General features: G+C 44.2%; 1 protein-coding gene across 1 annotated transcript in view; it reads left to right on the forward strand.

The window, feature by feature from the left end:
• CUBN (cubilin) overlaps positions 1–12,636 on the forward strand; it is a 165,201-nt gene that overhangs the window by 126,375 nt on the left and 26,190 nt on the right. The window contains exons 51-56 of the mRNA XM_066629121.1: positions 2,113–2,262; positions 3,604–3,725; positions 5,302–5,527; positions 6,776–6,963; positions 11,373–11,532; positions 12,220–12,369. Coding sequence (XP_066485218.1) covers positions 2,113–2,262; positions 3,604–3,725; positions 5,302–5,527; positions 6,776–6,963; positions 11,373–11,532; positions 12,220–12,369 — 996 coding nt within the window. The remainder of the gene's footprint in view (positions 1–2,112; positions 2,263–3,603; positions 3,726–5,301; positions 5,528–6,775; positions 6,964–11,372; positions 11,533–12,219; positions 12,370–12,636) is intronic.

The raw sequence follows: 12,636 nt of genomic DNA on the forward strand, positions 1-12,636 counted from the left end.
CCATCACTGGCATAGCTGTGCCAGTGGGGCATGTACTGCATCCTGCAGTTGGGTGGCGGTCACAGAGCTCTCCTCAAGGTAAGGCAATGTTTGTTCCCTTACCTCGGAGTTGCATTGACCTTACCTCAGTGATGGAAAGTTGATTAGGACTGAGCCCTAAGAGTTCAACATTCATAATTCAGTATAGCTTTTCTAGAAATCACCTCCTTAAAGCCTTATGTGCATATTCTTTTTTTTTCTTTTTTATCTCTACTATTAATTTGTTATAATATTAGCTTTATCTTTAGACTTCTTGCAATCGTTTTATCTGTAAGCCTTATATTTGCATTTAAAAAAAGGGGGATTAAGCTGGGTCTGGTTGTAATTGTTTTTAAATGTTGTGGGTGCAGGAAGTTCTCAGAGAAACAGCTTGTCAAATGATAGTAGATGAAGGATGTGGTGGGAACTATATGAGAGCCGATATGTTTACAAGAGAACTAAGCCAGTGAAGTCTCAGATATTGTGTGTAGCAGCATTTTAGAAATGGGAGGTGTTTACTAAAAAAGTAAAACTTGATTCATTGATCCAGGCATTCACAGCTAGTGGAACTAATTATACTGTACAGACCAGAGTCAATCACTGATGTACTGTATTGTGTTTTCTTTTACATGACTTGATGATTTCTGTCAGGGTTCCCCTCCTCCCACAGGTTCCCAACTTACAAAGGGAGAAGGTTTCTGGGCCAGCAGATCAGGGAGGAAGCCGGTGGACCATGGGGCCACTTCCCCATATGCTACCTGGGCACTCCTGTGGGCGGCAAAGCGTAGCAGAGGAACACTGCGCGCCGAATGCCCCGTTTCTCCCTCCGCCTTGGAGGAGGGAGGGGGGAGACAGGACACAGGCCATTCGGCTGCTGGGCAGCTGCCCCACCCCCGCCTCGGGGGCAGGGAACCTGGCTATGACATCGGGAGCCCACAGCTGGACCTCCTGACGTTGTCTGCAGAGCTACAGGACCCAGGTGGGCAGGGCCAGCCCACCCCCCCAAAGGCAGAGACCAGAGCAGAGGCAGCAGCTTTCCCAGCCATCTCAGGAACAACCCTGGCAGCTCCAATTGAGAGGAGGTGGGAGGGAAACAGAGAGAGGAAGGGGAGGCGTTGTGGTAATCCCAGGGGAAGGCAGTCCCAGAGTCACGCCCTTTTTGTACCATCCCAGTGAGGGAAGGGGAGGGGCCAAAGGGGAGGGGCCTGCCCTACGTAAACCTGGAGTCCAGGGATGACAAGGCAGTTGGGAGTTAGAAGAGCAGGCAGAAGGATCTGCTGACAGCAGCCCCAGCTCCTGACTCTGGCAAATGCTGCCAACCCAAAGAGGGGGAGCCAGGTGACCCAACCCCCCCTGGTGAACTAGTCTGAGGCCTCCACCAGGAGGACCCCTCGGAAAGGCTGGGCGGACCAGACTGGACCCCTCCCCTCCCCCCACAGGGAGGCCTCACAATTTCATTTGCCTTAAAATATTTATATTTTGCTTTTCAGCCAAAACATTCACAAAACAGTTTAAAAAGCAAAATAAATGCTATTCATGAGTTCACTGCTGACAGTAGACCACCGTTATGCCAAAATAGAACTCACAGCTCAATGTCATTTGTGCGAGAGAGAACTGAGACAAGATTTCGGGGTTCGGAAAGAACCGCTCCCCCCCATTGTGACTCAGTGGTAGAGCCTCTGCTTTGCATGCAGGTTCAATCCTGGGTTAAATCCTTGGCAACTCCAGCTGGGTCAGAGAAAAATTTTCTCCTTGAACCCTCGGGACTACCTAAGGACTGGCTACTACTATCAGTTTTTGTTTACAGAAATGACCAGGATCTCATTCAGTATAAGGCAGCTTCATCAGATTCAAGAGTAGATTATTTCTTTGTGCTGTTTTTTTCACAAACTATAACTAAACATCAACATTCTTTTGCTACGAAAGGCCAGGTTTTACCACTAAACTCACAAAGTACAACAAAACCGCCTTTGTTATCTATTAATAATGGGGGGATTAGCTTGAGAAACCAAGGAATTTCTACATATTTGTTTGGTTTTAGGGAGGCTGATTTAACTTGCTTTCACTGTTTCATAGTATAATATTTTTACTTAGGGGATTCTAATGGACAACTCTTGGACAGACTATGTGGCCAAGAGGCGCCATCAATGCCACTGGTCATAGCAGCTCCGCAGATCTGGATACAGTTTTTGAGTAATGACAAAAACACAGACAAAGGATTCTCTATCTACTACTCATCTATGGGTAACCTGAATTTTTTTATTGTGCGCATGGGAATTCAAACTAGTTTTACTGGTTCACTGTACTAGAATTACTGAAGTTACAATCAGGTAACATAACCGTGACTAATGGAATGGACAGATTTGGGGCTTTCTTTTGCGCAAATGTAATACTGAAAGTTCAGCATTTTTGTGGTTATTTAACTGTTCAGATTTAAACTGTGCATTTCTTCCATGTTTGGAAAGTGACTGATTTTCCCTGGCTCCTTTTTGTTTGTTTCGTTTCATTCTTGTTTCTAATATTAGAGACAATTACTTTTGCCAACCACATATTATTACAATCATGCTTGTAGAAACCCTGGTGCTCATAGGCATCGCATATGGGACTCCTGTTATATACTGTATACTGTACTGCAATAGCCCGCTTGTGGTTTCAGTGCTCCTTAAAAGATAGGTGCATTATCCGTGCAGCTCCCCCAATAAGCATGTTTGGGTTAACTGGGCCACTTTATTGAAACATTATACAAATACCAGCGGCAGGGAAACTTAACTCCAAGCCCCAAGCATGCAGGTCACTACGTCAGGGAATGGTGGTTACCATCTGGGTTCACCAAGTAATCAATGGGCATCACCAGCCTGACTCAAAGATGCCTCCATTAGTTGTAGAGAGAGTTTATCACGATCAACCCTGAAGGTTCATGGTAACTGGGCTGCACTGCTTTCCACACACCTGCAAGCCTTGTGGTTGTCTTTACATTCAGCCAGAGGGCTTGCCAGCCAGCTTCTGTGAGCTGGGCAAGCAACGTGTGAGCAGTCTTGGCTCACCCACTGATCTTGCTGACTTCAGATTGGATGCCAAGCTGTCGACTCCTGCCTACCTGGCCCACACAACACCTGCCTAAAGTGACCAAAAGATAATGATATAAAAGAAGATGAAGTAAATCTAACCACACCACCCCATGGCAGTCTGGGGTAGGTGGAAAAAAAACTTTCAGCCTCGGACAACGAAACTGACAGCAAAAATTTCCGTCCATCTTCCATGAAGGGTGGCCAGCTAATTTCAGGTTGTAGAAAGGGAGAGTAGGTGGGGGTTGTCCAGCAGAGTTGAACTATGAGTTAGGTAACCTGCTAGACTACAACAGGCAGTGTGATCCACCCCCAAGGTAGCCTACCCAATGGCAAGCGAGCTTCTGGCACCTCTGGGGTAGGGGTAGGGCAAAGAGTGGCAACTTATGATCACGTTCCCCCAGCAATGTTTTACTGGGCTAGAAACATGTATAGAGTAAAACTGTAAGAATTAGCAAGCCTGTGTTCCTCTTGGCAAGGCCCTGAAACGTCTTCAAAAACATCTCAACTTTCATTTCAGCATGTGGTGGTGTACAGGAAGCTGTAAGTGGGGTTATCTCAAGCCCTAACTACCCACAACCTTACAACAGTTCTAATCATTGTTCTTGGCATTTGGTGGCACCAGAGGGACATACCATCACTGTAAGTAACGCTTCTCTGAACATGATACCATCAATGGACCAATGCGGTCAGTGAGTAGGCAACAAAAAGTACAGACATGCATGTCTGCTCAGAAGTAAATTCCATTGTGTTCAGTGGGGCTTACTGTCAGGAAAGAGTGCTTAGGACTGCAGCCAAAGTAACATGTATATTCTTTGCAATGTGGACTATTGAAATTGAGGAGATTATGATTTTAGACGCAAAGCACAGATATAAAGCACAATTTTATTCCAGGATTCCACACCTTGTGACTCACCAAGCTGAATGCGGACCAGCCATAATGGCTCATCTGATAGTTACATCCCAGTCCTTCCCTTGCATTCTAGCATTCCACAAGGTCCACTGGTGCAGCAGCCTTTCTCCTGGTCCACACAGTGCTCCCATCAGTGCAAAGGCTAGATGACTGTGCACTTCTGGTAGCACCGTCCAAATCGACTGCCAGCAGGGTTCTGCTGGTGGGAATCTGGGTGTATCATGGGCAGGACAGGATCTTGGTGACAGTGACAGTCACTATACCTGTGGTCCCGGGCCTCACATGCCCTCAGCAGGCTCCTCAGAGCTACACCAGCCAAGGAGGAGGTAGAGATCTTCAGAGTCCCTTTAGGGACCATGCAGCAATGCATGCAGTAAAGTTTTTCTCTTCTTCCCTCTCCTAGCTGACCTTGTCCCTGATTGGTGCACAGGATGCAGTGGAGGCTGCACCAGAGGCCGTGAATCATGTACCCCGATAGGGGATAGGATCAGGTTGTCAATAAGTGTCTTGATTTTGCTGCTACCTCAGCTTGCAAGAACAGGGAAGTTGTCAAACTTCTGGGAGGCTGCAATGCTTGTTTGATGAACTGCATTTGGCTTGGTGAGCCACTGGTTGTTCAAGATTCAGGGCCTGCCCATCCTTGAGACCAACTGCAGTTGTTGCCTAAGATGGTGGTTGCTTGTGGTGGCAGATTGGCAGGTGCCGTTTTCCTCTATCATTTTGACTGCTTATCCTCATCTGCCTCTCGTTCTCTGGTCTTGATAAGGAAGAGAGAAATATGGAGGAGGAAGAAAAAGTATAGAGGAAGAGGAAGAATAGATGAGGAAGCTGTAGCCCCCAACTCTTCTCCACACTTCCTATTTCATGCCATTTCCCTCTCCTTTCTGAAACCAGGGAGTGGGAGGAAGGAGGAGCAGTGGCTGGTGTACCACCGGGGTGGGGGTTGGGGAGGCCAGTGGCATTTAGCACACTGCTTCGGGAAGTCCTGGGCTGACCCCATCAGGCCTGTATTGTTCTCACAGTTTCTGTTGGAGAATGCATATGCAACTTTTTGAGTTACATAGAACTCTTAGTCATAAAACTGGAACAAACCAGATTTTAAAAATGAAATCTCTGCCTGTTACACCAGCAGAATCAAATACCAAACTACCAGGGTTCCCAGGATCTTTCAGATTGCTGAGGATGTTACCTGTTTGTTTAATTACTGGGATTTTTCGTAGAGTTATATCGTGCTTTTTTTTCTGATGTGTTTTTCCAAATGCAGCTTCATGCTCATGGTGTTCTTTCCTTTTTGCCTGCCTGTAGCTTAATTTTGTGGCCTTTGCAGTAGAATCGCACAGGAACTGTCAATTGGACTCAGTCACCATTCTGAATGGTGGATCTCCTAGCTCTCCTGTCATAGGACGGTACTGTGGAAGTATGTCACCTGGCACCATTCAGTCGGGCTCCAATCAATTATTAATATATTTTATGTCGGACCACACTGTGCAGGGAGACGGTTTCTATGCAACCTGGACTGCAGACACTTTAGGTAAGTGGGAAATGGATACAAATCCCTTCCTCTGCATGTATAGAAAGAGATGTGTGCTGTATGCCATTTCTGGGTATCTTAATGTTCAGGGGGGAAAAAGACTGCATTTCCAGATTAAGATATATTTTTATTCATTAAATTTTTTAATTCTGTCTTCACCACCTTTTTGTATACACTGTCAGAGTAAGTGCACTGTAAACAACATACCAGTAGAACCATTAATCAAATCCTTCTTTACAGTGCCTGGTGTGTTAAGCCAGAGGCTCTACATATAACATACAACATACTACACATAACTGGGGGCATGCAATTCAATTCGCATTAGAGAGACAAGCAACATGGACTGAGCATGAGCAAGCAGAGCTACACATAGTTGCAACCTGATTTACTCAGAAGTGGACCCATTGCTTTCCATGGGTGTTCATCTTAAGTAATAGGGCACTGAATTGTAGCCTTGGAATTTGTTGGAAATGAGGATTACATGCTGGTGTTTTAAAAACCAGACCTCTGCCAAACATTTGCAAAATGGTGCAAAATGTTTTACAAAATGGTGCAGAAGGGTTGGGTATGATCCTGTCAAAGATAAGAGGCTTGCTTGATTTATGTGGAAGCCTTGAGCCCCCCAGGCTTACATTTGTCTCAGGAGGAAGGAGTGAAAGGGTTAACTTTGACTGCACTTTGCAGAGAGTAATGCTCTGGTTGCCCTGGAGACTAATAGACCATAATTATCTCTGCACTGCCTCTTGCTCTCCTCTGGGCTTCTCCTGCCTGCCAGAATAGCCCTGACCCCGAGTGACCCACAGATAAGAGGATTTGCACTTGATTTATTGGCAGAGATTTCTTGACTTATAGTCTCCTTTCTAATCTATGGTATCTGATTGTGCAGGTACTTGAGCTGATACTTGATTGTATTGTTCATGGGAAGGTACAATTACCATAAAGGTTTGCCAGGAAGTTGTGTGTTGTTGTTTTTTTTAAATGTGTGTGTGTGTGGCCACATGCACTAGCAGCATTTATGCTTAGGTTCTTAGGTGGCCTAGAAATAATTGTGTGTGGTGGGATATGGCTGGATCTATTTCCAGGACCAACAGCTAATTGTCAGCAAAATAAGTATTTGCCACTCCAGAATGTAACATGGAAGTGGGCCCTGATTCCCCTTAGGAATATGGATATCGTGAGAAAAGGAGTATACCATTCACACACATTTCTGAAAATGTCAACTGAATGATTTGTTCACCACATTTGCAGGATGCGGTGGGATTCTTCATTCAGAAAATGGGACCATACGTTCTCCACATTGGCCACAGAACTTCCCTAGTAACACCAGATGTACATGGACAATGATTTCTCATGAAGGCAAACATTTGGAAATGACTTTTGATGAGAACTTCCAGATTCCAGATAGCACTGGGCAGTGTCAGGGCAGTTATGTTAAGGTACGTAAATGTCATGTTTGGGTTTCCATAGCCATTAGTGCACTTTATTGTCCAAACACTTTTGGACTTGCTGTTGAAGTAAGCATTGAGAAGAGGCTGTAGGTCAGTTGGGTTTCAATCTGATACACCCACGTTTCTCAAGCTGTGGATCAGGGTACACTAGGTGAGTTGCGAGTCAATTTCGGGTAGGTCCCCATTCATTTAAATTGTATTTGATTTTTAATATGTCAATGCTACCATGGTATATGACTGCATTTGGGGAAATGTTACAGACCTGTACTTTCAACAGGCTACTTTGTATATGCTTTTAACAATGATAGTAAATGTGGCTTACGTCTGGGTAAGTGTAGATGTTTGGGAATGTTTGGGAATTTTTTTTTTTTTAAAGTTCAATAACTGCTTGACATTGACATTTGATCTAGTCTAACTGATATATAAGTCCATGTATTATATGCCATACACTAAATAAATAAATAAAACTGCTTGACAGCCCAGTGCTAAGCTGCCCGGGGTGCCCAGGCTCGGCAGCACTGAGAAGGGCTGCTGCCCAATCCTGGGCCTTCCGAGCTACCTTGGTAAGGTAAGCAGCCCTGCAAATAGGACGCGCAGCCCTACACGAGTGCCCTGGATCCTGTGGAGCAGAGCGGACCCGCCTCCCATCCCTCCCCCAGATGCGCCTCCAGCCCGCCCCCCTCCCCGCGTCACACCTCCTCCCTGCCCTCTCTCCACCCCCTGCCGGCCTCCCCCCTCCACGGAATGCCTCCTCCCCACCCCCGCCCCTGCCCCCACCTACTGTTCCACAGCTCAGCGGTCCAGGAGACCGCCGAGCTGCAGAAGCTGGGTGACCGCCCCGTGCTAGCCCAGCACTGGCCGGCAGTGGGCTAGCACTGGCGGGAGCCCGGTGGTGAGGCTGGCAAACGTGCCTTACAGCATGTTTGCAACAGTGCTCAGTGGCACGGAGACGTGCCGCCGAGCACAGGATTGGGTCCTGAGAGGGTTAGAAGGGTTCTTCTTTATTTTAAATAAATTTTACTTATTGTAAACTTCTTAAATAATTGATTTGATTTGATTTTGTCATATGGGGGTGTTAAAAATGTTCCTGCTTGATGATGTCACCCATCAATGACATCACTTCCAGATTAATGACATCACTTCTGGTGGGTTCTGGCAGATTGTCATTCTAAAAAGCGGGTTCTGGTGCTAAAAAGTTTGAAAACCACTGTGAAAAGTTTGAAAACCACTGAAAGTAAATCCCATTGAATTCAATTGGGCTTACTTATGAATAGATATGCCTAAATTTGCACTAAGAGTGGGGCTTACTCTCAGGTAAGTGTACATAGGATTGCAGCCTTAAAAGATTTTTTAAATTAATTGGCAGCCCTAATTACAATGTCACATTGGCAATTTTAAAGGACTTTGGGCCAGGAGGAAGAAGTAAATACAGACTTAGCTTTCCTGTGTCAGTATGTTTAATCTTTTAATTAGGGATTAATTGTATTATTATTTTTACTTAGCCCCGAATCATTTTTGTTTTCATTGCTGCAGGTCAGTTATTGTTTAGCTGATTCAATAATGAAATGGCTAAATAAAGTAGCAAGGCATTTGGCTTTTCCCTTGTAATTACATAGCCACAAATACCTCACCCACAACTGGAGATGGGGAACATCAAAATAAGAGCTCTGCTGGATCAAGCCAAAGACCCATCTAGTCCAGCTTCCTGTATCTCACAATGGCCTACCAGATGCCTCAAGAGAACAAACAAGACAACAAGATACCTGCATCCTGTTGCACCCACTCCCTTGCATCTGGCTTTCATAGATAGCCAACTTCTAAAACCAGGAGGCTGTGTGTACCCATCAGGGCTTGTAACCTGTAATGGACATTTCCTCCATCAATCTGTCCAATCACCTTCTAAACGCCAGGTGTCATCACCACATCCTGTGGCAAGGAGTTCCACGGATTACAGAGGTCAGGGCTTCCACATCAGGGGTTGTGCCTTCAAAAGCAAACAGACTAAAGCATGACTACCATTGAATATTTTAGACCTAGCTTATTTACATACAGAGCCTTTTTGTTATAAAAAGTATTGAAAGGAACAAGCCAAAATCCACAGCTACCATTGCATAAATGATGCCTGCTTCTTTGTTGCTACTCTAATTAAATACCCAAAAATATTCAGAAGACAAATTAATATATATTTCCTTGACTATGGAAGATGTATTTGTCTGGAAAACACTTGAACAGAAGGGAGGGAGATGTTTGCCATTCCTTACAGTTTAACTGGCTTCTCAAGAATTTGACAGATGGTGTATGTTGTTATACTACAACTGCTGCAAAGCCATACAACTCCCACTTAAAGTAAAGGGCAAGCATAATTTATCATCTTATAGGAAGACCAGGCCAACTGAGTAGCTGCCCTTTGCTCAGAAGGTGAAAGGACCAAAATGGAATTTGTTTTTCAAAACTATGAAAATATAGTAAGGCAATTTTAGTGTTCTCATTTTGCCCTGTTGAGCTGTAGATGAATGGATGTAAACAAACATTTCTGTTTGTGCATAAAAGACCCTGGAGATTAGTAAAGTTTTCTCAGCAGTGGTTCTGTGGATTAAACATTACATGTGCTATTAAAGAGGGTGACTGTAAGCCATTTCAATTGAAAAAGAAAGCTGTCATCAGTACATAACAGCTTGATTAATACTTTTGGGAATATGAACGCAGGTTCCCCAGATGTCTCAAGCAGCTATTTAATAACTCGTACACTAAGCAAGTTTAAAAAAAAAAAATTTAAACAACACACAGTGTCAGCATTTTGGTCTTGTTGACCTCAGTAGAATTTAATATGTTTATGCCTTGCTTTTCCAAACAAAGATAGATTCAAGCATGAATTAAAGCTAACTATGCCGTAATAATATCTTCCTCCCCCCCCTTTTTCACAAGTGTGAGGCTATAACTTGCCTCAGAATAACTATTAGTGCTCTTGATAGTGAAAGAACATTCCAAAAGTTTCCTTCTTTAAATTGCAAATAGTCCTAATACTAGATGGTGTCCTTATTGGACTTTTGGCTATCAGGAGGTCACTTCACAAATGGAAGCTTTCGCCATGAAAGGAAGGAGTGAGCTACTCTTGGAAGAGTTCACAGTTTTCTTCACTGCACTTTATATTTCTGTCCACCTCTCCAATCTTCTTGGATTGAACAGAAGAACTGCAACAACATCAGTGCAGTAGTGTCACTAGGGTTTATTTCACCCGGAGGCTAGAGGGTCGCCCCCATGATGGACCTCCTCCCATGCAGTGGGTGGGGCAATGCTCCAGGCAGTGGGCGTAGTGATGTATCATTGCCCAGCTCTGGTAGTTTTCAAGCTATAACTTTTGATAGAATAATTTCAAGGCAGTTTGTTTCATTGCATTCTGTATGAAATTACACATCGAGTGATTTATTTATTTATTTATTTATTTTATCAATCACATTTTTATACCTCCCTTCCTCCAAAGAGCTCAGGACAGTGTACAAGGCTGCTCCCCTCCTTTTTTCCTCACAACAACCCTGTGAGGTAGGTGAAGCTGAGAGAAAGTGACTGACCCAAGGTCACCCAGGAAGCTTTGTGGCTGAGGGGGGATTTGAACCTGAATCTTCCAGGTCTGAGCCCACCTCCCAAACCACTACAGCACTAACATAAGAACATAAGAACAGCCCCACTGGATCAGGCCATAGGCCCATCTAGTCCAGCTTCCTGTATCTCACAGTGGCCCACCAAATGCCCCAGGGAGCACACCAGATAACAAGAGACCTCATCCTGGTGCCCTCCCTTGCATCTGGCATTCTGACATAACCCATTTCTAAAATCAGGAATGCTCATGAGTATGAGCATACTCATGATGCTATTATTCAAAAATGCAAGATTTTAAGGAATTTATTTATTTTTTGGTTTGTACCCCCCCTTTCTCCCTGAAGGTCACCCAAGGCAATTAGCAATTAGCCAGGCTAGTTGGCTTCTCAGATTGCTCCTGCATTCTCTGTTGAGGGAACCCCAGTAATTGGATTCTGCCCTTAGATGGGAGGTGCAGTGAAGAAGGGCACCCCATTTTCTCTTCCTTGTGGCAGCACCTACTCCTTTTTGGACAGCTCATGGTCGCTCAGGAGTTTCTTGAGCAAGTGCAGGCTGTCTTCTTCCTTTCCACCTTCTGGCACGGTGAGCTGCTGCAACCTCATCTTGATTACTGTACCTAGTGACAATTGAGGTCTATGTATGTTTTTATTTGCCTATTATTATTGCATTATACCAATTTCCTGTTTATGGAGACAGTTAAAACCAGTATTGTGGCAGATGGGTTTTATTTGGAGTTGGTATCAGTGAACATAATCACGCAGCCTTAATTAATGCTCAGAATAGTAACACTTTCCCCATAGGTGTTGAAAGGAAGTGATAACGAACAGGAAGATGCAGTATTAGTCACGGGGTGTGGACATTCAGCTCCGGGATCTATTATTGCTCCAGGCAATGTGATGACAACCATATTCCAGTCACAGGATGCACCAGGACATGGTTTTTCTGCAACTTTTATAAGCAGTAAGTGGTTATGAATCCAAAGATTGCTATGAAGATGTATAGGTATAGAGTATCTGATGGCTGGATAGATTGATGCTGTGGCTTGAAGTTGGCAGAATGATTATATGTCTCTAACGATTGCTGTCCTCCAGTTGGCATTCAGAGGTGTCTGTACTGCCACTAAACGGGAGGCAGCATGTAACCATCATGGCTAATAGCCATTGATAGACCTTTTCTCGATGAATGTATCTAATTTCCTTTTAAAGCAATCAAATCTAGTAGCCATCTCCACATCTTGTGATAGCAAATTTCAGCGATGAATTATGCACTATGTCAGCGTTTTTCAAACTGTGGGTCAGGACCCAGTTTGTGGGTTTGTGGGACCACCAATGTCTGGTGGGTCCTGGTTTGAGCCCTCCCACCCACGCTTGCATGCTGTTGGCTCCAAATTGCCTAAATAAGTGAACTAAGCCTTTGATGCTTATTTTCTTATACTTGAATTTAACATCTTCTCTTAAAAAAAAAAAAGCTAGCATTGATCTCGGCCACTTAATAGATTGCAAAAGTAGAATGCAGCTTTTGCAAGTCCTCACAATATCATCCTTATAGCAAAACATCACATTCTAGCCGTTGGCAGCTTATTGGTTCTGTGCTTTTGAACTTTTTCGCTAGAAGCTAACTACATTTTTTTTCCTATTTTACATTCAGGATGTGGAGCAAATTTCACTGCTCCATCAGGTCGTATCACCTCTCCTAACTTTCCAAGCCAGTATGAGAATAACTTGAATTGCAATTATATCATAGAAGCAGAACCCACGTCCATTGTGATCATACGTTTTGAAGCTTTTGACTTGCAGTGTAAGTGGCAAAGGTTTTATTCCTAAAATTCAATACTTATGAAAGCAGGAAATGGTTTCAACCTGGTTGGCAACCTTCAGTCTCGAAAGACTATGGTATAAGCCTACAGCACCCGGTATTCCCAAGCGGTCTCCCATCCAAGTACTAACCAGGCCTGACCCTGCTTAGCTTCCGAGATCAGACAACCTGATGATATGATAAATTCATATCTAGACCATTAAGAAGTGTCTAAGAGCATACTTAGAATGGAAAGCACAGTCAATTCTA

This window comes from Tiliqua scincoides, chromosome 5 (genome assembly GCF_035046505.1).
Source record: "Tiliqua scincoides isolate rTilSci1 chromosome 5, rTilSci1.hap2, whole genome shotgun sequence".
NCBI lineage: Eukaryota > Metazoa > Chordata > Lepidosauria > Squamata > Scincidae > Tiliqua > Tiliqua scincoides.